The sequence below is a fragment of the Otolemur garnettii genome, unplaced genomic scaffold, assembly GCF_000181295.1.
Source record: "Otolemur garnettii isolate 467f Iridium unplaced genomic scaffold, OtoGar3 scaffold00074, whole genome shotgun sequence".
NCBI lineage: Eukaryota > Metazoa > Chordata > Mammalia > Primates > Galagidae > Otolemur > Otolemur garnettii.
Window position 1 is genome coordinate 1225661 of NW_003852469.1, and position 24351 is coordinate 1250011.

Below are 24351 nucleotides of genomic sequence, written 5' to 3' on the forward strand. Positions count from 1 at the left end.
GTGGCAGTGAGCTGGGACAGGCAACTGACATCAGGCACCTTGCAAAGTCTTTGGGGACAGTGTGAGAAGCAGCATCACCTTTTTTTTTTGAAAGCAAATATCAATATAAAATAGAGAAAACACATAGCATCAGTGGTGGCAGGTTGCAGACACAGAGCTCCAAGTCTCCCGGTCTGTGCCCTTTCCGCAGGGCCTATTCCTTACATTCTGGCCCTGTCACCTGACAGCTGGAAGGAACAAGTCCACAGAGGTGGGAGCCCTGGGAGTTGCACAGGAAGACCTCAGGGGAGAGGGATGCTTCCAGCCCTCCTGGGTCCTGCCCCACATCTCACCTCTGCATTTACCCACCTCCCTGGGAGGGAAACTGCTATTCTAAGGAGCCCGAGGATGGTGGAAGAGGGTAGGGGGACAGCAGGAGGGGGGAAGGGGATAAAGACTTGCTGGTGTGTGTTCTATGTCAGCAGCTCTCTGTGTGATGCTCCGTCCACTGTTATAACCCACGGGGCTTGTAGCCACATCTGACAGGTGTGGTCACTAATCCCAGATGACATCATTCACCTGCAGGGTCACACGGGTAGTATGTGATGAGGTCGGGATTTGAACTCGGATCTGTCTGATGCCAAACCTTTGCCTTTCTTCCTAGTCCATCCAAATGGATCAACCTGCCTCTGCGTAGTGGGATGGAGCAAATTTGGGGTGAAAAGGAGGCCCCTCTGCCAAGAAGGGGAGAGACAGGAAATGCAAACCCCGTAAGCTGCTCTGACTCTTTCCGACCTCTGACCTGTGACAGCCGCCCGGCCCACTACAGCATGCACAGCGCGCAGAGGGAAGCCCAGGCCCCAGGCCACCGCGAGTGCCTCCTGCCCTCTGTGGCTCGCACCCCCTCTGTCACCCAGGTCACGCCAGCCAAGAAGATCACCTTCCTCAAGCGCGGGGACCCCCGGTTTGCCGGGGTTCGCCTGGCTGTTCACCAGCGCGCCTTCAAGACCTTCAGCGCCCTTATGGACGAGCTCTCCCAGCGTGTGCCCCTCTCCTTCGGGGTCCGCTCTGTCACCACGCCCCGGGGCCTGCACGGCCTCAGTGCCCTGGAGCAGCTAGAAGACGGTGGCTGCTACCTCTGCTCTGATAAAAAGGCTCCCAAGACCCCCAGTGGGCCAGGCCGGCCCCAGGGAAGAAGCCCCTCTGCTCAGCGGTCTTGGGATTGTGAAGGCCAGCGTGAGGCACCGGGAACATCCTCTTCCTGGAAGGTGCCCAGGGCCCCAAGGAAGATACTTCTGGTTAAGAACAGGGACCCTAGAGTCCAGCAGATGGTGACTCTCAGTCAGAGAGATACCAAGACCCTGGCGGCCTTTCTCAGCAAAGCCTCAGACGTTCTGCACTTTCCCGTGAAGCAGCTTTACACCATGAGCGGAAGGAAGGTAGGCTGTCAGGCCCAGGGGGGCTCCTCGGAAAAGTTCTTTGGACCTCCGATCAAAAGACTTAGATGGCATGGGGAGGTTCTTCCTTAAAAGAAGGTGCTTGGTTGACCTGCTACTTAAAGCTGAGTGGGGTGAAAACATTTACTGACATGAATTAGTCAACACACAATTGTTACTGACATTTTTAGCTACCAGGCAGGGAGCACTTAGCAAGTGCCGGCACGGTGCTTCTGTGCAAGGCAAGACCTTCTCATCATCATCTTATCTTGAGAGTTCAGTGTGGGAAACAGAAACTACTCCGGGTAGTAAAACTCACAAGGTAGCTGTTATTATTATCCCCTGGGGACAGGTGGGGAAAGGGATGCTGGGGGTCTAAGCATATTGGCTCATAGTTGTGTGGCTGGCCAGTGATAGAGCCAGCATTCATAATTTCAGTGTCATAATGCAAAAATATGCTTTTGAATTATTATGCATTTAATACATATTGACATGTGCTACATGGAGTAGGCAGAAAGATAAGGTCCCAGCTTTGGTTAGTGACCAGTGAGTAAGTAGGTCCTAACTTTGGTTAGTGCCTGGGTGAGTAAGTAGGTCCTAGCTTTGGTTAGCGCCCAGGAGAGTGAGTGTGTGGAGCAGGACAGAGCAGGCACAAGATGAATTATTTGGGAAAAAAGATATCAGGATATTTTCACCTAGACGTACCGCAGAGCTATTAGAGTTTCTGTAAATAGAATGACCTCGTTGCTCCCCAAGAGGGACTGTGTTGTTATTATCAACTTGTGGGTCCCCTACTGGACAGACACCACTTTTCCTGAGGATCCTACACTTCCACCTCTCCTTAAGGGGTGGGAATGCCATTTAGTTCAATGCTTCCTTCTTCCCTGAAAGGTGTGATTCCCTAGAGGCATAGCTACGTCTGTACATTGATAGGCTTGGGTCACGGTTGTCTTTTCTGGATGGACTAGAGATTTAAACTGAAGTATCTAGTTTAGGAGTTTAGAAGTCGTTTAAAACAAACTTCTAACTAACTGGGCTAAAAGATTTGGGTGTACAGCAGATTCATATGTTATTTTTGAGGGAGAAGATGCAAGAGTTCTCTCTCTTTTTTTTTTTTTTGTTAATGAACACACCCTTTTAATTTGAGAAATTGAAAAATTATATATGCTACCCTTTAAAGATAGAAATGCATCCCCAGGTGTATTGCAAATTACAGCATAATGCTACCAATAGTGCAAGTCTGCAGACATGTAAGGCCTCTGGGGGCCAGGTGAGATTGTCCCAAAGCAGAGACTTGTTTGCTGGAATGGAATCCAGAGGGACCAGGATGGGCTTGCTGCTGGTGGGCCCATGGAGGGGGACAGGAACCTAGAGGATATTGTAGGATTCTGGAAGGGAAGGGATCCCTATAAAGAGAGCAGTGCCCGGCCCCTTTCCTTCCTGCTTGGGTGAGGCAGAGGTGAGGGGCCCAGATCATACTGGAAAACACATCGCAGATACCAGAGAGGACCTTCCATTTGGGAAATCGGTGGGCTGTGAATTGAGTCCCCACATGGGAGCTGGAAGGCCTTCTGCTTCTGTTGCATTACGAAACACGTGTGGGGGGGGTGGACACCTGGCTCTAAAGTCTTTCCACCTGAGAATCCTGGTGCAGGGAGGGGTGAGAATAGAGAGGGAGATTGTGGTGGGAAGACCTCAGCTCCCAGCTATGGGGAGTGGGCAGAATCCTCAGAACAGAAACCTGAGTGAGATGTATAGAAATTGACAGAGGGTTGGAGACACTGGACCCTCCGGGCAGAGGGCCTTCTGCAGCGGGGCCTGACTCAGTGCCTACTGCCACAGGTGGACTCCATGCAGACTCTGCCACGTGGCACCTCTGTGCTGGTGTGTGCCAGCAATGAGGCCTTCAGACCTCTGGCCGTAGAAGATGCCAGAAAGAATGGGACTGAAACTTTAGCTGGGCTGACTTCAAAGAACAAAACTGGTGAGTTGGTTTTTGGGTTTCCCCAATCTGATTTGCACTGGGTGGTGGTTCAGTAGGGCTGAGCACACATATCCCGTCCAGAATGTTTAGGAAACCTACCGTTGGTCCCAGTTTTCAGGTATTCCCATCATTGGGGGGTATCTCTTATTTTTTCCTCTTTCTTCTCATCACCATCAATCTTAACTGGATGGGAGAAAGCAGAGTTTGACATTTAAAAGGGAACAGGGATCAGGAGATCTTGAACTGGAAGTTGCTGGGATCTAAACTGACTTTTATTAAGAACCACAGTGGGCGGTGGGCCATGCCCAGGAGGCAACTGGCTCTTTTAAGAGTACGACTGTCTTAGGCAACAGTGGTGGCCTGCAGACAGGTCAAAAGGTTAAGAACCGTGACAGTGAACAACTGCATCACAGTGACTGTGACACTGACCCACAGTCCAGGCTGTGCTATTTTTTTTTTTCAATACAAAAGCCTAAAAGTTCAAGCAAAAATTATTAGAATGACAATTGGCACATCTGGTGAGTCAATGAAGTACTCCCCTTTGTGAAAAGCTAAGAAAACACCAGCCCCAATGGTCCCGAGACTGCTGTATGCCAAGTACTGGATGTATAGGGACATGTTAGCCCGAGACCCCTTCCTGGAGGAGCCTCACTGGATGCTGGTGAAGAGGGAGGCTGCAGCAAGGCCAACTTCTGCCCAGATGTGCTGTCCGGCCCTGCTCTTCTGCTGGCCAAGGACCCAGGCTGCACTGGCCCTGCCCTCTTGCCTGCATTAGTCCAGGAGATGAGGGTGAATGTCCTGAAGGCCCTTTCTTTTCATTTCCAACAGCCTTTTCTTCTCTTCTTCAGAAGAGAAGCTGGGGAAGGACTGCGTGACTAGCAGGACCCGATACTGTGCTCCTAGTCTTTCCTTGCAATCCCGTATCAATTCAAGAGCGTGATGAGCATCAGGGTGATAAATCACCACTGATAATTGCCCGGCATGGTATAGTTTGCAGTCAGGTTCGTAGGTAACAATCTATCGACTTCATGTCTTATGCTGGGGGGACATGAGAAGGGCCAACAGTGAGCCCTGGACACTGCTGCTCTCCGCCAGCAGACTCCGTGCCGGCCACTATCCGGGAGGTTTGACAGGTATGGCCGTGCGTCAGTTCAGACCTACCAATCACTGTGTTTACACCGATTTTACAGTTTGGAAAACAGGCTCTGCCCAAAGCTATGTGGCTGGTAAGTGGCAGAGTCAAGAGGGAATTTAGACTCAAGTTCATCCTGCTATGCAGTTCACAGTTGCTCTGGACAGCTCTGCCCCGGCCCCCCAGCCAGGATGTAGTGGTGCTGTCCAGGCGGTGGAAGGCTCGCTGCCTCTTTGTTTTTCTGCCCTCACCATCTTCTTCTCTTTTCTTCACTGCATGCCAGGGAGCTGGGGGCCAAAGGCCAAGCGGAGTGTGATCCATGCCCGGTCCAGGTCAGGCAGCAGGCCGCGGCAGTCTTCCTTGCTGTCGGAGCAGTCCAGGTTCAGTGACCCCCCAGCATCCCTGGATCCAGCCTGGGTGGGCCCTGTCCCCAACAGGCACCCTCAGGACACGCCCGCCCAGCTCAGCCCCTTGGTGGCCAGCGATGACGTGAAGAAGAAGGTCCGTATGAACGAGGATGGCAGCCTGTCTGTGGAGATGAAAGTCCGTTTCCACCTCTGTGGCCAGGACACGCTCCTGTGGTCCCGGAGGGTAGGGAAGGCCAGTGGAGAGGGCCCCGACCTGGGGGAGGCTGACCCCCTCTGCTGCGTGTGGGAGGGCCGCCCTGTGGGCTGCTCAGTGCCTGGGGTATGGGGGCCGGGGCCCTGTGGGGAGGGGTGCGAGGAAGTCTGTGGCCACGGCAGGCCATCACGGCCCGGATATGAGATCTGGACGAACCCCTTGCACACAGCCCAGGGGAAGGGGCTGGCTTCTCGGAGGAAGTTGGGGCTGACCCAGCACCCCAGCTGCAGAGGCCCCTCAAGTCAAGGGGCCATATTCAGGGAGAGACCCCAGGATAGCATCAGCTCTCCCTCTAGCTCCAGTCACTCTGAGGGCTCGGAGCCAGACTCCTCTTGCTGTCCCAGGACCCCAGAGGGTGCAGTGGGCAGCAGTGGTCTCTCTGCCCAGAGCAGGGCCAGGAGGGAAGATGACCCATGCCTAGAGGCGGCAGGGCTGGGCAGCCGGGGTGCCAAAGGAGCTCTTTCTGACTCATCAGCTGGTGCTAGGTCTCTCCAAGGGGCCAGTAAGTGGTGCAGGCAGCACCACAGCCACTCAGGCGAGGCAGGAGCTGTGACATCCCAGAGGAAGTTCACCCAGGGAAGTGGCCCAGGTCCTCCCACTCAGAGTCCCTCATCTTTAAAGAATGAGGACCTACAGGCAGAGACATGTGGGCAGGGCACTGGGTGCCGCCATGCCAAGTGGGAGTCTGTGACAAGGCTGCCCCTGGCTCCAGGCCATTCTGGTTCCTGGGACACAGAAGGAAGCTCTCCCACACTTCCCACCTGTGCCTCAGCCCAGCGGGGGACAACAAACCAGAGGACACAAGCTCTGTCCCTCCTCAACACCCCTGGCCTTGGCCGAGTGGCTCAGAGAGGCCATACCAGGCAGTGTCACCACTGCCTGCTGAACTCACCTGCAGCCCAGCCAGCGTCAAGGCCTCCCAACCAAGGAAGGGCCTGCCCAGAACGGCCAGAGTCACAAGTTTCTGAAAGCTCCTCAAGCACCCAGATACGGTCCTCCAGTTACCTGCGAGCCCTCTGCTCAGGCTCTCTGCACTCCCGGGACTTCTCCGGGGCCAGCAGTGCCACCATCTCTCCTGCAAGCGAGTCAGACTACACTCCTGGTTCCTGCCACTGCGATGTTCCTTCTGCTGGGTGGACAGGGGAAGCAGGGTCCAGGGCAGGCTCACCGCCTCCATCTCCTCCCCACACACCCCAGTCCTGCTCTCAGGCTAGGGCTGGCAGCCAGCGGGAAGAGGCAGAGGACACCCCTGGGCCTTCCTCGACCTTGGCATTGCAGATCGGACAGCCTGAGAGAGGAGAACAGGGTTGTTGCTGCTCACAGATTGGGGCACCCCCAGTCCAAGGGGTCCCCAGAGGTAACACACAGGCACTGTGGGCACCCTCCCCTGAGGCCCACTGGGCAGGCAGCAGGTACTGCCCCACCCCACCCAGGGAGAAGCGGCCTCCCAGCTGTAGTAGTGGCAGCTTCCACAGTGCTGCCCGGGGGCCAGCTGGGAGCCAGCAGGGGGAGGAGTCACCTGTAGTGGGGTGCATGCTGACCCCAGGCCCCCAGGGGCCATCCCAGGAGAAGACTGCTGTGAGTGGAGGAGGCCCAGAGGAGCGGGAGGTCTGTGGCGGCGTGACTCCGGGTGCTCTGCCCCAAGCCTCACCAGATGCTGTGGTCCGAGAATGGCTGGACAACATCCCAGAGGAGCCTGTTCTCATGAAATATGAGATGGTGGATGAGGCTGCATGTGTGGCCGGGGATGGCCCAGAGAGCCCCAAAGAGGACCCTGGGGGTGGCCGTTCTCTAGAAGGCCCAGGGGAGCTAGTTCAGGTCAGGCCCCAGCCCCCTGAAGGGGATGCTGGTGAGAACCTAGAGGCAGTTGGGGCCCTCTTGGGGGCTGGAAGTACTGGCCTCCCATCAGGAGAGGGTACTCCCCAAGGGGCAGCTCTGGGCAAAGATCCCAAAGCCCCTGTGGAGGCCAGAGAGGGTGGAGGGGTGGCAGTGGGCTGCAGGGAGGGCCAGCGGGGGCTTCCCCCAAGGGTGTCAGCCTCCACACAGATCCTGAAGGTGCTGATGGGCTTCAAGCAGGGCCGGCCCAGCAGCCTGCCCGAAGTGTCTAGCCCAGTGGCCAAGAGGCTCAGCTACTCGGCCGGGGCCCTTGTCACCTGTCTGGCCAGGCTCCACTTCTTTGATGAAGATCTTGGATCTCCTACTTGCAAAGTGAAGTTCACAGACTCTCCTCAGTACCAGGAGCTGCTCAGCATCTCCCGGACTCTGTGGCCAGGGTGTGACCTTGGCCGAGGCCAGGCAGACTTGGGCCTCCAGGACCTGACGTGGAGCCAGGCTCTGCAGGGCCTTGGGTCCCATGCCGTGACTGAGAACCTCACGCCAACATCCTCCTCTGGTGTGGACCTCAGCAGTGGCTCGGGGGGGTCGGGGGAGAGCAACGTACCCTGTGCCATGGACTGTACTCTGGGCCCCGAGAGGGGAGAGCTGCCACAGGAAACCTCCCACCAGAGGCCTGATTCCAGAGCCTCAGAAGAAGCAGAGCGTCTGGGGCACCCACACGTGAGCTGCTCTCCAGCCTCCCCTAACTCGCCTGCCCTCAGCGAGGGTCGGGCCGAGAGAGATGGTGGAGAGCTGGGCAGTGACCCGGGGCAGGTGGTTGGAAACACCACCCAGCAGGAAGGGGCACATTTAGAGAAGATTGGAGGAGAAATAGAAAGACAAGAACTGCAAGAAGAAGGCACAGAGGAGGAAGGGCTTCCTGGAGAGGGCAGAGTGGGCAGCCAGGCCTGGGCGGGGGCCAGCTGCCTGGGCGGGGAAGGTGCCCCAGGGGAGGAGGCGGGGAAAGAGGAGGAAGATGGAAGAGCCTCTGCCCCAGTGGGGAGGAGAGAGCAGCCCACAGAGCCCCCTGGTCAGCCCAGTGAGAGGGACCCAGATGTCACTGGAGGTCAGAGTGGCCCTAGATTTGAGCCTAGTTTGGAAAAGCTGCCTGAAGCAGCCAGGACAGGCCGGGAGCAAACCCAGGCCTTGCTGCCCCTGGGGGCCAGAGAAAGGAGCACCCGCATGGGCGGCAGAGCACTGCTGGATCCTGACCGCATCTGGGTGTCCGCAATGCTGAAAAAGATGGAGAAGGCCTTCCTGGCTCACCTCACCAGCGCTGTGGCCGAGCTCCGGGCCCGCTGGAGCCTGCAGGACCACCCTCTGCTGGACCAGATGGCAGCGGAGCTGCAGCAGGACGTGGGCCGGAGGCTCCAAGGCAGTACCCAGAGGGAGCTCCAGAAGATCCAGAGCCGGGCCGGGAGGGGGGCCCTAGGACCCCCGAGGGAGGCCCTCAGGGGGGAGCTGTCCCTGAAGACTGAGCAGCGCAGGCGCTGCTTCCGGGACCTGCACAAGTTCTCAGTCTTCTCCCAGCGGACCCAAGGCCTGGGCACCCTCTCCCTGGAGGATGGTGCAGCCCTAGAGACCCAACTGGGCAGGGAGGTTGAGGGGGAGGAGTTCTGTCCCTGTGAGGCCTGCATGAAGAAGAAAGTGAGCCCTGTGTCCCCAAAGGGTATGGTGGGCACAACCAGAGCACCCATCAAAGAGGCCTTTGACCTGCAGCAAATTCTGCAGAAGAGAGGAGGGCATTCCGGTGGGGGTGCAGCTGAAGTGACCCCTGAGAAGACAGGGATGGAGCAGCTTCAGGAGGACCCCTCGAGCCCCCAGCCCTCCCAGGGAGCTGATGATGGGCTGGCTCTGGGGCCTGGGGTGCAGGAGGAGGAGGAAGGGCAGGAGAGCCAGCGATGCTGCAGAGATGACTGTCCAGAGCCAGAGGGGGCAGAGGGGCCTGGCCTCAAGGAAGGTGGGGAAGATGCCGCTGCTCAGAGGGGAGAAGGGAACGGCCTGGGGGCAGCAGAGAGGGAACAAGCTAGAAACCAGGGCCCAGGGGGCAAGGATGGTTTGGAGGATGAAGCCCCCACAGGAGGTGACCAGGTTCTAGTAGGACAAGGACATGGTGCAGAAGGTGAAGGGGAGGGACGGCCTGGGTCAGCAAGGGAAACTCAAGGTGGGAGAGGAGGGAGCCCCCAGGTCAGCCCAGAGCAGGGCCAGTCAGAGGAGGCTTCTGAAAACTGCAGCTTGGACCAAGAGGGCAGGTCCACACCACCCCCTGCCCCAGGGGAAGACACCCCTCGACAAAGCCCAGGCCCGTCCTCTTCCAGGCCGTCCTGCCCGGGCAGCTGCTCTCAGAAAGGCTCAGAAGACAGTGCAAATGAAGACTTAAGAAACACCGAAGCTGAGTCCAAGGAGATCTCTCATGCAGAGAGAAAAGTCACCAGGATGTATCCAGAAAGTTCTACTTCTGAGCAAGAAGGGGCCCCTTCCTGCCCAAGGACCCCAGAGCAGAGGGCCAGCGAGGGTTCTGACCTACAGGATGAAGAGTCAGCTACAAGCCGACCCTTCCCTGGGGTGGCAGGCAGGGCGGATGGCTTTGGCCAAGATGACTTAGATTTCTAGACGAGATCAGGCTGTGAGCCAACCCATGCGCTCTGTGTCCACTGTGGGTGTGCAGAGCACACGGGCAAAGACTTGCCAAGGACAAGGCCCACACCATGCTGTCCCTGGGTTCTAAATTCAGAAGTTTCAGAGAACCCCAGGGCCTGCCCCACACACAGGGTGCAGGAGGGCTGTGCAGAGCTGACCCGTGATCAGAGGTCAGCGGCTCCCCTTGAGTTTGTCTTCAGAGTTCAAGAGGAAGGAACTGATGGGGAAGGTTCCAGGAGAGTTTTGTTTGTTTTCTGCTAGAAAGTCTTTCTCTCCTCTTCCCCTTTATTGATCTCCTGCTGTTTTTCTCCTTGGCCTCTCTTGGTACTCACCCCCTTTGACTTTGAGATGCTTTTTTCAAGTCCTGAATATATTTGGTGACTCTGCAGATGTGAATACTTGGGAAGAGCAGATAAATTCAGGGTCGTTGGATGAAGTTTGCTCTCAGCCCCAAAGTCCAAGTGTTTTTTTTTTAAAAAACACATTTCATTCTGTAATGGAAAAATTGGAAAATGCCAAAAAACACAGCATGGAGGAAAAGTAGCCATCCAGACTCCCATCACTCAGAGATAACTTGGGTCAGAGTCTGGTGTGTTTCTCTTCCATCATTTTCTAACCATTTTATCGTGGAGTTTGTTCTTTACATACACACGCGCATATTTTTAAAAACCTAACACTGTAAGAATCTCCCCCATTTATCTCAAAGTCAGCATAAACCTATCTTTAATATCTGAATATCTCCCATTATGAGAATATAAGATATTTTACCATTTTCCTACTGTTGACCATTTTACATGGTTTCCATTACTTTTAAAACTTTTCTTTTCTTGAACTTCTGATTATTTCCTTAGGATAGATTCCCAGGCACGGAATTACTGGGTTAAAGGATCTGGACAGCTTTAAGGCTCTTGATATTCGAATTGTTTTTCTAAAGGTCTGTACTGATTTATACCACTGACCCACCACCTGGTCATTGGTATTGTCATTAAAAATGAGACATCATCTGCTAATTCTATGAGCAAAAAATAGTACCTCATTTTAATGCAGTACTATTTTAGATATATTTGATTATTAATGATATTAAAATTTTGTCTAGGGGTTTAAAGAAACTATTTGCATGTGAATTACTGTGTGTATGCCTTTGACCCATTTTTCTACTCAGATTCCAGCTTTTTTTTAATGAATGAATTTTTATGTGTCCTTTGTAACTAAAAAAAATCCTACATACCATGTGTGAGATTTTTTAAATGTCCTCTCTCTGCCTTGTTTTACAGCAGCCCTGTCCAGGTAGGGGGTTTCTGAGTGGGGCAGAATTTCTTTGGTTCTCACAGACTTTCCTGCTCATTAAGGGGCATTTTGTGTGGTCCAGATTCATTAAAATGGAAGTCTGTGCTGTAAGAGAATTCTTGTTCACTGGTCGTCTAAGCAAAGACTAGAGCCTGCTGTATCTTGTGTCTGCAGGCATCAATTCTACAAAGGGAGGAGATAGTCTTGATAAAACTTGACATGTTTTTAAAATTTCTGTAGAGGTGATTCTCTAAAGTTTTTATGATAAAAGCATAAATACACACACATATGTGTGTGTGTGTGTGTATATATATATATATACTTAAGTATATTTAGGGGGTCAGTGTTGCCGGAATTGCCTGAAGGGGTGGTGGGGGCTGTACACTCATGGATCCCCCATCAAACAAAGTGAAGATCCAGCATTTTAGCCACAAGCTCCAGGGGCACAGACTGTGCTGTGGGCTTGCCTGGATATGGTGACATGCTGGGTTGAACAGCCCTTGTCCCACTGGTTGGGACAAAGCATCCTCCAGGCAACTCTTCTGTGATTCCAGATCCCCAGTCACCCCTAAGAGATGTGCCAACCCCTTAGTTTCACTCCCTGCTACCTCCCTTAATGCCCTGCTACTTGCTGAGCTGACACCTCATTACAATGCCATCATGCATCTCTAGTCAAGAGCTTGCCATGGAAAGAGCATGGTACCTGGAGTTGGAGGACCTGGGCTCAAGTCCTGGGGATAGCACCTCAGTTTCACTATCTGTGAAATGGGTTAAGTGATGTTTTCCTCACTGTATTGTTGAGAAAGAGATAACATATGGAACTTTACTACCTACATGCTAGGGATGTATTGATATTTTAATCATAACTCCTGTGTGTATTCAATGCCTGCAATGAATCAGGTAGCATACCAGACTCTTATGAAAAGTGACCCCGTTTTGAGTTCCCAGCACATTTGTGAAATAAGCAAGCAGGCATCACCATCTCCACAAAAGAAGAAACTGAGGCTTGAAAGCACTCCGGCTCACACAGCTAATCAGGCAAAGCCGGGATTTAAACGCAGATGTTTCAGACCCTAAAGTCTAAGTCCTCTTCTATTGTATTCATTTTGTTTTTCTTTTTCTTTCTCTTTTTTTTTTTTTTTGAGACAGAGCCTCAAGCTGTCCCCCTGGGTAGAGTGCTGTGGCATCACAGCTCACAGCAACCTCCAACTCTTGAGCTCACATGAGTCTCCTGCCTCCACCTCCCAAGTAGCTGGGACTATAGGCGCCCGCCACAACACCTGGCTATTCTTTAGTTGCAGCCATTATTGTTGTTTGGCAGCCGGGGCTGGATTCGAACCCACCAGCTCAGGTGTATGTGGTTGGCGCCTTAGCCTCTTGAGCCACAGGCGCTGAGCCTGTTTTTATTTTTCATTTTGATTCGGGTCCTATAAATAAATCTCTTAGGTAAAGGTGGTTAATACCTTGTAGAATGAATTTACTACAAAAGAGTCCAGACGTAAGAAAGTGACTTAGATGGGATTATTTTTGCTCAGCTGGCTCCAATCTGTCTTAGGAATGTTCCCCTTTTGTAGAGGTATCGGGGCCAGAGATAAGCTGGCTTTGTAAAGGTTCAACTGAAAAGCAATCTGTCCATGGGATTCTCCTGCTTTAAGCCCCCAAACATTTCTGCTCTTTATATTGAAAAAAAATGTCGTGTGAATGGACAACTCTGTGTTGTCTTTCGACTTGAAGATGAAGCCTTTCAGGGCCCTGGGCTAAGGTGAGGATTCTCTGCCTCCTCCTGCTCCTTTCTCTATAGCAGTCAGGTGCATCTCTGCTGGGCTCCTGGGGCCCTGCCTGCCTCCGGGTCCAGAATGAGCCGCCCGACACTGGGAAGGCTACCCAAACACAAAACCCAGCGGGCTTTCCCCTTGAATGGTGGGGGAAAGGAGCCAAGCCCTTCTCTCCTATCCCTGACAACTGAGTGGAGGGGGTCAGAGACCCCAGCTCAAGAGGACCACCTTTTAGCGGCTGAGAACCAAAGCCCTGTGTGCAGAGATTCTGGCATCCTTGGTCTGGGTTAGGCACTCCTGGTGCACATAATACTCAGTGGAGGTGGTGGGTCACTGACGTAGTCCTACGCCCTCCTGCCTGAGGTCTGTCTTGAGAAAGCGAATTGCCTAAATCCCACAGCTTTACAAGTGACTGAGGGCAGATACCAGGCCTTTTCCGCATCTCACTCAGTCCCCACCCCAGGGCTGAGAGGCGCTGCAGAGAGATGCCACAGGCAGTGAATCTGCCCCTTGCATCCCAAGTGGCTCCCTTAGCCAGCACCCCATCCCTTCACCCAGCTCCCTATGTCTGAGTCTTCACCCCAGGCCCTGTCCAAGTGGCCAGGGCAGCAGGTGGCCTATCCTAGGTCTGAGGAAGCCCTCAACTTTCTGTGCCTCCCTGGAGCAGGGAAGACCCCTGAAAAGCTTCCAAACAAACCAATGGTTTTGTCCTTCACTTTCCTGAGCACAAAGACCACCTAGAGAGTTCCATCAAAATGCAAATGGACAGCCTGACTCACAGGGAATTCCAATCCTGCGCAGTCTGAGTCAGGGCCCAGGGACTGGCATTTCAGCAGGGGCCATAACACCCCCACTCCCTGCGCCTCCATTCTGTAGTAACCCATCCTCCCACCAGGACTAGGTTCTTCCGCGCACACACACGAGTGCTCATGGATGGTGACTTTTGGACTCCCAGTCATTATGCAGTCACCCCGAGGGACAGCGGGTCAGCTGGAGTCAACCTCTCTCTCCACCTCCTTCTCCTGAGAGGCAATTAGGATGGACAAAGAGTGTCCTCCCTCCCTGTCCTCCCATCCCCCAATGTCTAGAGCACAGCTGGCTGCCTAGGCCCCCCTCCAGGGAAAGGGGACTCATCTGGGACAGACACAGACCTGGGCTCCAAAGCTCCACCAGGTAGAGTGAGCCAGACTTGTCTGTGACCACAGCATGCCACCCAGTCTCCAGGTCTGAGCTGAGGCCCCTTGTCCAGGGACACAGTGACCACCTCACAGGCTCCTTCTGCAGCCCAGACCTCTACCCTCACTCTGCAAGGCTTACAGAGCACACCTGTGCCCTCATCCTGGCGTGGTCTACACGGCCCCAGCTGTGCCATCCTGGGATTCAGATCTCAACACCTAGTGAGGAGGTTGCAGCCTCAGGGGAGGAGCATGCACCCTCCCACAGCAGCTGACCCCCCCCCACTCCACTGGCATCTCTTTGTCACCCCCATCTCCCCCCTTTACTCCCCTCACTCCGCTTGAGCTCTGAAGTCACTTGCTGTGATCCTATTTCCCAAATGCTGGGACATTCTGGTCTTCCCTGCCTGGATGGGGGTGGTTCTGGGAGCATGTCCCCCTCCTGCCCTGCCCAGCCCAGCTCTGGCTCCCTGAAGGGGGAATGGAAGTGTCCCGGGTCCTCCGTCCTGTGCCAGTCCCTGTGTCACTCCCCAATGATGGCATCTCCACTCTTGCCACCCCTGCTCCTAGGTCTGTGGGTCCCTGAGCTCTGACACTGTGTCACCCCAGGAGCAGCACACCTCAGCAGCAGGCTCCACCTCTGTTCTTGCCAGCTCCTGCCCCCACACTTGGACCCAGACACACACCCCCACCCCACACTGCTAGTTCCCTCCCTTCAAGCTGTTTACATTGCCCTAGGCCTGCCCACCCCCCCACTCCCCCAACCCCCCACCCCGCCTCACCACCCTTACCTGCCTCTCCAGGGGTCCAACGTCTCGACTTGCCCGGTGCATCCCTGTCCTGTGGAAAAGCTAAACCCCAATCTGCTTATAAGTTGTGAAGGGCTCTTCAGCAGCCTCCAGCCCTGGTTCTGCTCACTCCCTTACCCCCTTCCCTCCTCCTACCCTCTCTCTCTGACCCTCCTTCTCTATGCCCTGGCTAGTAGGCCTGTGTGCAGCTCTCCATCTCCAAGATCCCACCCCCAGTGCCGGATGCCAGGGCTACAAGGCCTTGACTCTGCAGAATGCCCCACATTCCTTCTGGGCTCACTCCATTCATTCCAGGGCTCACTCCACTGCCCTGGGGGCCAGGCCACCACTGCCTCTGCTGCCGTTGCTCACATGGCCCTGTGCTCATCTACCACTTAGAAAAATCTGACGTTTAAACTAAGATATTTTGCTGAACCTTTGGGATGAGGCCATCATGCCCGCAGCAGGTCCTGGCTGAGACTCTCCTGAAGGCAGCACCTGGGAAGTGGCCGAGTTCAGTGGGCTCAGGGCAGGGGGTTCCCAGCCTCCTGCACTATTCACTGCTGCTTCCTCCCCCTCCTTCCCCTGCAAACAGGACATTGATAGCACCTGCCCCACTGAGCCTTTGAGAAGCTGAGATGAGTGCTGGAGCCAGGATGGGTCAACAGCTGAGGCTAGGGTATGGAGGCTGTAGGATGTGGGTGATCCCAATCAGAGGGTGGGTGATCCCAATCAGAGGGTGGGTGATCCCAATCAAGGGAAACTGCAGACAGGTCAAACGGCACAAATGTATGTGTGTGCACCTGCGTATGTGTGCACAGGGATGTGTGCCCACCTGCGTACATCTGCATGTGTGTGGTCTTCTCTCGTCCAGCTGTTTCTAGCTTTGCACCCTGCCAGCTAAGATGGCCTTCCTCACTATACCTGGCTTCTCCTGCAGCAGAATGACCCAGGGTGCCCATGTTGGCCACCCACTTTCAGCTCTGGGGGAAAGGAGTCATGAGGCCCACCCTGTGCTTAACAGCCACAACAGAGGAGCCAGGAGCTCTCCGCGTCTAGGGTGGTGACAGTGAGCCCCTGGTGTCCCTGCTGCTGTCTCCCAATTCCCTGTGGTACAGAAGCACGGGACTGCGGCACCCAGAGGCCCACATACCTGCTATGTCTTAGCTCTGCCCTGTTTTATCTCTGTGTCATTGGAGCTTGTGTAGTCCAGTGCCTTTGTTTGAGAGATAAGAGAGCTGGGGTCCAGAGAGGTCTTGCCCCTGCCCACGGTTGCACAGCTTTGCATGCAGAGCCAGGGCAAGGAGCTAAGTTCCCTGATTCTCAGGACCCACGGGCTCAGAGCTCGAGCCTCAGACCCCGGAGCCTCCCCCCACAGGGGTGGGCACAGGGCCCGGGCAGGGAGGGCAGCGTCCTGGCCTAATTAGATGCTGTCGAGGAGCAGGGACACGGGGGGCCATGCTCGGAGATTAGTGCCCCCTCCATAGATCATAGGCACGACAAGGACATAATAAATAATCTGCCCAGAGGTTTTAAAGGTAAAAATCAGCAAACCATTAATAACGTCCCCGGCACCATACATCACGCTGAAATCTTCCCATTACGCTACTCCCCGAGCTGCTCCGTGTTTCCTAGCCCTTCTCCTCCCACCCCAGGCCCCGCGATTGCCGCAGCAGCTTTGAGGCCCGCCCCCTGAACCTGCTGAGCTGGGGAGCATGGGGACGCAGCCCTTGGGGGTGCCAGCAGGGTGGTGGCAGCCAAGGGGCCCGCCCGTTCTTGGCACTCAGGGCCCCTCTTCCACTTTTCCTTCCAGCGGACGGGATGCAGGTGACAACTGTCTCCCCCTCGCCCCTGGCTCTGGGGAGGAATAACTCTGGGGTCTCTCTCCATGACCAAGGAGGTTTAATTAATTAATGCAACAGGGTCACATTAAACGACATCTGTGCTGATTGCTACATTTTCCAGTCCCTGCCATGCCTGCCTTCAGTCAAGGGACAGCAGGAGCTCGGGGTCCCAGTTCCCCGGCTCGGGTGCCCTGGATGAGTTTTAGCACCGAGGGGACCTGCATTGTGACGGGAATTAAGAGCTGGAAGAAGAGAGAGCCTGGGGGGTGGGGTGGGGCTGTTGGGGGCATACCGTGTGCGGGTGGCTTGGCCTGTGACCAGAGTCAGCATGGAGATATGATGACAAACCAAGAGGATCACCAGGGGTGCGTGGGGGGGGGTCTGTTCTCCAGCGCAGGGGATAAGACTTTGACGGAATCACACCCACTTGACCTTAACTTCCCCAGCCGCAGGGCACACACCGTCCTTTGCAGTTCTTGGATGAGGGATGTTGTCGCAGACAGAATCAGAATTCTGTACTTGCCTATTGCTGCCTTCTGGGAACACCCTCTCCTGGCCGCCTGGTGAGGTGGGTCCCCGTGTCCGTTCTTTTGTAATAAACTGGATGACCTTGAGCCAGCTCCTTCGCTGTTCTGGACCTGTTGTTCCCTCATCTACAACATTCCTAAGGTCCCTTCCAGCTCTGAGCGGCCCCTGAACGTCCCACTGCACTCGCAGGAGTAGAGCTGGAGCCACGTGCTGGGGCCTGTGGGGGATCCAGCCTCAGCCTTTTCCAGCCTGGTGGTGACGTTTGCCTCTCCAGGGCACAGGGCTCTGCTCCCCTCCCTATCCCTGACTCCATGAAGACAAGTCACAGGCAGCACCTCAGGTGTGAGCTGGCCTGCACATTCACAGTGCCCAGCCTGGTCTCCAGGGGCCTCAGAGAGATCCAGTGACAAGATAGGCAGGCCTGCTGTACCCATTTTATGCATGAGGGGACAGATGTGGAAGGACCAAAGGAAGAATGGAGGAACCCTCGAGGTAGGGGGTCTCTTGTGGAGAGATTCCGTGTGTCCTGAGAGCCAACAGCAGAGATGGGAGGGGCTGGTTCTAAGAGTATCTCTCCCCTGGCAGGAAGCTCAGTATCCTTTTGAGGCTGGTGTCATGCAGGCACCCCAATTCCTGCAGGGAGTCTTGATCTGGCCCAGGGTCCCCAACAGCACATCCGTGTTCATCACGGCCCAGATGGTGGCCCCCTCATACCCTCTTCTGCCCCTCGATTTGCCATTCACCACACTCTTCTCACCAGCAGGGCGGTCTGGAGCAAGTTGACAATGTCTCTGTGCCTCGGTTTACCCATTGGCCCCCCACCTAGGTGGTTCTGGAAATTCACTAGATACGTGTTGTGGTAAATATGTAAAAAGTTAATTATTGTGACTGTACCTCATGCTTAAGAGGTACAGACAACTGCCGGAACTCAGAAGTGTAAGGGTGGGGAGAAAGCACGTTCGCTCAGACTGGGTGGAGGATTTTGGTGCCACAACGGGGTGTGATTGGCTCCTGGAACAAGCAGCAAGGTTTTGATGGGGGTGCGGTGGGGGGAGTTAGAAGCTGGGGTGGGGGAGGTTCTGGGGTAGGGAACAGAACCTGGACCCGTCTGCCTGAAGCACACGGGTCCAGGAGACAGCAAGGACCCAGCTGACCGGCATGCCCAGGCGTGGGGGCCACGAGCCCTGCTGAGGCATCAATTCTGATGATATAAAATGCTCTGCCAACCAGCTGTCCTCAGAGACTCCGGCTTCCTCCATTCCTTGTCACCGTGATGGACCCTCAGCCCCCTCTCAGGCCTTGATGGATGTCCCCAGGCTGGATTCCATACATCTCCTTCTTCCCCAAAGCTGTGACACAGGTAATTGGTGTCACCTCTGTTGATGGCATGCCAAGTGCTGGCAAAACAGGTCCTAACAGGGCCTCTGCACGTCCCTGATTGTGTGGGGGAGGGGCTGCCGGGTCCTGACCCTGCTCAGCTGGGGGGTCACTGAGAGGGTGGCAGCCAGTCCAGTCAGACCAGGCAGCAAAGGTATCCTGATCCACGCTAGAGAACATGCTAGATAGAGTCCCTCTCAACTGACACAGGGACAGACCTTGACACCCTGAGGACAAGGCACTGGGGACCCTGGCTGCTGGCAAAACAGTGTCATTTTTCTTCACAGTCGATTCGTTTAAGGTCAGATGAGTCTCATCTACGAGCACAGACTGAGGTGCTGGCCAGGGGAGGTGTGGAGGCTGTGCTCACGGGGTACAGGTAACCAGCCTCAGGACCGACATTAGGCTGGCCTTGGCCTCCCTGGCCCCCAAGGGTGGAGAGATATTTCCTCTTTCACAGGAGGGTGGCAGCCCCATGGTGGCACATGGCTCAGAAGAGGGGCCTGCAAACCAGGAAGGCTCATGTGGGCCTTCTCTCTGCGCTCCCTGACACTTAGCAAGCGTCCACTGAGTGAACAGGGGGTGGTGAGCATTGCCTGAGGCTGTCCAAAGCCTCCACCCCTCTGGACACTTCTAACCTGCCTCTCTAGACCGCAGAGAGCCCGGCGCAGGGACCGTCTCTCAGTGGCCTTCTCCTTGGGCTGTTCCTGACCAGCCGCTGGCTACCTTCGAGAGAAGCTCCCAGCAGCAGCTCTGGGAACATCAGCCTTGGCCACGGTGAGACTGCCCGGGGAGGGCGTCCTCAGCCTTATACCACCTGCTCTCCATGAGAACTGTGGGTGAGAATTTCGCTTGGGGTTAGTATCAGAAATGACACTTTCTTTCGTTGTGGGTGTCTTTTTCTCCCCTCAAACACAGTGACGGGTCGTGTTTTCCTTTCCCGCGGCCTGCTGCCGCTGGAGCTCCCCAGCCTGCGCTGACCGTCCTGGTCTACCTTCTGGGGGCTGGCCCCCCTGCCCGGCTCCCTTTCTCCTTCCCTCCTTATCTTCTTTTCCCCTCCACTTTGCTCCTTGTTATGATTTATTTTGTCCCATTGTACTGCTTGCATCTTGTAGGTTGCTCTAAGTCTTTTTTAGCATAAGGAGGAGGGTGGGGCCAGGAAAGGAATCGATAGACGCAGTCTCAGCACCAGCGATCTGGATGTCGGACAGGAGAGAGGCAACTCTCCTTCTGGGGTCTCCCACCCTGGCCTGGGAGGACGGGACCGCAGATTCTGCACACATTTCTTCCATCCTTCCTGCGTGCCATGAGCTGTAGAGAAAATGGTTCAGCCTCTGAGCCTCTAGTCCAGCTGGGGCAGAAGTGGCTTCTCTTGGGGGCTACTTCAGAGGCACCTGCAGGGTACTCAGCCCTTGGGACAACTTTATTCAGTGTTGGGCCATACCTGAGGTATTTTTCCCCCTGTTGCCCCCAATCACAAGCCGACCTGAGTGACTGGCAGGCTCATCTGTGTCCAGTGTGGACACAGGCTAGGGTGATGACCCTCCTTCTGAGTATGGATAGGACAGGAGGGCAGCACAGTTTAAAGTCCCTGGGCTCTTGGGGTCAGAGCTATGGCTACGTTGGAGTTGCTGGCTCCTTGATCTGACATGTACCCCTTGCCCTCCAGCACACAGAAGGCTGGAAGGGCCCTTCGAGGTGTACGATTCCCTGGCTGCACCCACCCCCCTTGCACAGAGGAGGCTGCCCGGGAGGGGTTAGGAGCACAGTCTCCAGCCTGGCCCCTGGGACCGGCAAATCCTTCCTCGCCCCCGCCAGCCTGGGAGAGTCCCCACCACCAGCTCATTGTCCTTCTCCTGCCACTTTTCCTCTGCCGCATTGTTCCCGTTATCAGCATCCTACATGCCGCAGCGGCTGCACAGGAAGGCAAGGCTGTCGCCCAGGCCGCACTGGCTGGCCCAGGTGTCCTGCTGGGGGGGGGGCTGCCACACAGTCAGCCCGGCAGTCCTGTCCCAGCGTCCTTCCCGGCTGCCTCCTTTGCTGGGGTGGTGGAGAACCCAGCAGATGGCAGTGCTCTGGGGGGAGGGGGAGTATCCTGGCCTCAGCACTTGGGTAGGGGCAGGAGATCGTGGGCCCCACTTTCCAGCTGTGACATGGGAGGCACATGCAGAGCCTTTGGGTCTGTCCTTAAGGTTGGGGCCCTGCCCCAGTTGGAATCTCCACGTCTGTGCCCTTCTCTGCTGAGCACAGGTCTGCTCGATTTATTGAAAAGACCAGAGAAGGGTGAGGAAAGGAAAGAGCCTTGGGGACTGTCCTTCGAGATAAAAGGGAGAGTGTCAGGGCTGCTGGGTGGCAGAGGTCCTGAGCAGCCAGGATTTCCCACCTTTTCTAAAGGGAGGGGTTCAGATTGAAGCAGGCCCAATGTGGCAGCTCCTATCCAGCACTTGGGGGGAAGCGGCTGGGGGAAAGGAGAAGCAGCCCTGGGCTCAAATATTCTGGAAGCTCCAAGGAGAATGGGTGGTACCAACTTGGGAAAGAAAAAATACAAGACACCTAGTTACATTTGAATTTTCAAATGAACAAAAAATTCTTTTTGAAATATAATTATGCTATAGTTGGTGCAGATGTGCTTTAAAAATTCTTTATCTGAAATCCAAATTTAATCGGGCATCCTTTATTTCCTTGGACAACTCTATCATAAGACCTCAGTCTAGGGAGGGAGGCAGAGAGGTCTTTAGGATGTTGGGACAGGATGGAGCTGGGTGGGGGTGTCTCCCTGGATCTATCTCATTCCCTAGAGTTTCTCTGGAGCGCCTTTTCCAGAGTTTCCTAGGGGAGACCAGCAGCCAGACTGGCTGGCTCTCCAGGGTATGGGGGATCCTCCAAGTATGGGGCCCCCAAAGCAGCCTAGGTCAGACGTTTGGGGCCAGGGATCTCTGATGCCTCCTCAGGTGGGGCCATATCTTCAGGGGTTCAGGAGTTGTGGGTACACTAGGGAAAGTCAGTCTGGCTGGCCTCAAACAGGCTGGTCCAAGGAAACCCTGGAGCAGGCGTCTGCACTGTCCCTACAGGTGGCTATGGTTCGCCCTCTGCTGGCAAATTCTGATATGACAGGGCTTGTGGCTGGGAGATTGACCCATCAGATAAGCCACCTTTAGAGTATGTAGCCAACTCTTTACCTGTTGAAGGACGGTCTAAATCAGTGGTTCTCAACCTTCCTAATGCCGCGGCCCTTTAATACAGCTCCTGTGGGTCGCGACCCACAGGTTGAGAACCGCTGGTCTAAATTGTGGCTTTTCTATGAAAAAAAATTTCAACCTCATGAATCTTTTTTTTTTTTTTGGCCGGGGCTGGGTCTGAAACTGCCACCTCTGGCATATGGGACCAGTGCCCTACCCTTTTGAGCCACAGGCACCACCCAAACCTCATGAATCTTCATGGTTAAGAATGAAGATTCTTTCACTCTAGCCAAGCAGAAACTCATAGAAAATAGAATATAGAGTTCATTAATTTTGTGTTCCAGAAAAGAGTAAACTCGGAAACTTCTAGAAATAAAAAAAATGCATATAAAATACTCAAAAGAAAAAGCACATGATGGTCTGTGAAGTAATGTCTCTCAATCATTAACAGGGTGGAAGACCCAGGCTTGGATGGCCACCCTGAGGGACCTCCCAACTCCTGTCAACCCAGGTTGACAGGGCAGAACGTCATTATCTGGTTTACTGTACCATGAATGTGATGCCAAAGTCACTGGGGTTTCTTTTCTTTCTTTCTTTTTTTTTTTTTTTTTTTGAGACAGAGTCTCATTATGTCCGCCTGGGTAGAGTGCCATCGCATGACAGCTCACAACAACCTCAAACTCTCTTGCCTCAGCCTCCCAAGTAGCTGGAACTACAGGCTATTTTTTTTCTTTTTTTTGCAGTTGTCACTGTTTTTTAGGTGGCCCCGGCCTGGGTTTAAACCTGCCAGCTTGGCTGTCTGTGGCTGGCCCCCTACCCACTGAGCTAGGGGCGCCGGCAATCACTGGGATTTCACGTTTGTTCCCCCCCACCCCACCCCCCGCCATGGGATAATCAGACGCTTCAGCTGAAGACAACTCCAAGTGACCAGTAACTCACGACAAAATTCTCTAAGTTCTGCTCAATGAGCCGAATCAGCAGCCCTGCCAATAACGCAGTGCAGGGTGAGGAGAGAGGTGTGGGAGCCACAGTGGGAGAACTGTTTTCCTTCATATCCTGAAACCAGGAAATAGTAGACACTTTTTCACCATCCAGAATTTATAATCTGAATGGGAAGATGGCACAGCTGTGCGAGCTGGTACAACCACAGGGACGCTCCGTGCAAGCAGGGCAGGCTCGGGTTATGGAGTGGCAGAACAATCTTCCCCACAATTTGGAGGACTTTGAAGAAACCGTCACCTCCCTAAGTCTTTGCTGTCAAGAAAACCCATTTCTTCCACGAACAGAGTAAAGATCACAGACTCAGAAAACAAGATCGTGAATGCATAATTGGGCTCAAAAGTTAGCATTTATTTGGAATGAGGAAATAAATCACAACAGATAGCATATTTTATTTTATTTTATTTTTTGCAGTTTTCAGCCAGAGCCAGGTTTGAACCCACCACCTCCAGCATATGGGGCTGGCGCCCTACTCCTTAAGCCACAGGTGCCACCCCAGATAGCATATTTTAAAATAGATTTTATTTTTTTTTTTTTAGAGGAGTTTTAGGTTCACAGTAGAAGGTCCAGAGAGTTCCCCACCCCCACACTTGCACAGCCCCTCCATCCCCCACCAGAATGGCACATTTGTCACCATGAACCTACGCTGACACTCATTATCACCCAGAGCCCAGAGTTTGCATGAGGTGTTATGCATAGGTGGGTGGGTTTGGACCCCTGTGCAGTGACATGCACCTGCCCTTACAGCATCACGCAGAATACTCCGATTGCCCTAATAATCCGCTGAGGTCCCCCTGTTCATCCTTCCCTCCTCCATCCCTGGCAGCCACTGATATTTTCACTATCTCCATAGTTTTGTCCAAACAGTGCATTTTTTAGAAGCTGAAAAACTCCATGAATATCACAAAACCGGAAAAATATTCCTTACAAGTTTCAGATTTTGTTTCTTTTCTACTTGGTACATGCTGGTGCCCTGAGACACAGTCCCACTGAGATCCAAGTCTGGCCTCGCACCTTTGTCCCTTGGCACTGGGGACTGCCTAGAAGCCATGTCTGTACCAGGACAGCTAGTAAATTTTATCATGCCACAGAAGTAACGTATATACAGACAGACAGACAGAGCTCTTTCAACCTGGTCAAATAATTCTTCAGTTCAACACCCCTTTAACCAAAATGTTCTAGGCCATTCCAATGCCACCTCTCCATAAGGCGGGGACCATGGAGGGGAAATCAGAGGGGTGGAAAATGACAATCTTAACTGATTTGTGCATAAAATATCTTACTTTTGGCTCAGCAGCTAGGGTGCCAGCCACATACACCAGGGCTAGAAGGTTCAAACCCAACCTGGGCCTGCCAAACAAAAATGACAACTATAATAAAAAAACAGCCAGGCGTTGTGGTGGGCCTGTAGTCCCAGTCACTTGGGAGGCTGAGGCAAGAGAATCACTTAAGCCGCCATGGCACGCTACCAAGGGTGATATAGTGAGATTCTGTCTCAAAAAAAAAAAAAATCTTACTTTTGCAAACTTCACTGAGACAATTGGCTGTATAAACACATTGCCAGGATAAGGGCCCCCCAGGCTTAATCTTGGTTAGCATCACTGTAAACCTCCCACACTACACACACACTAAGGCCAAACCACAACACATAGGATGTTAACCTTATCCACAAAAGTTTAGCTAATATTTAAAGAATGCTCAGGGTTTCAAGTATTAGGGGAATAGTTTTTCA

General features: G+C 54.1%; 1 protein-coding gene across 1 annotated transcript in view; it reads left to right on the forward strand.

The window, feature by feature from the left end:
* Positions 1 to 809: 809 nt before the first annotated feature.
* RP1L1 (RP1 like 1) overlaps positions 810 to 24351 on the forward strand; it is a 33036-nt gene continuing 9494 nt past the window's right edge. Inside the window, exons 1-3 of the mRNA XM_003794007.2 lie at positions 810 to 1418; positions 3258 to 3399; positions 4815 to 9110. Coding sequence (XP_003794055.2) covers positions 810 to 1418; positions 3258 to 3399; positions 4815 to 9110 — 5047 coding nt within the window. The remainder of the gene's footprint in view (positions 1419 to 3257; positions 3400 to 4814; positions 9111 to 24351) is intronic.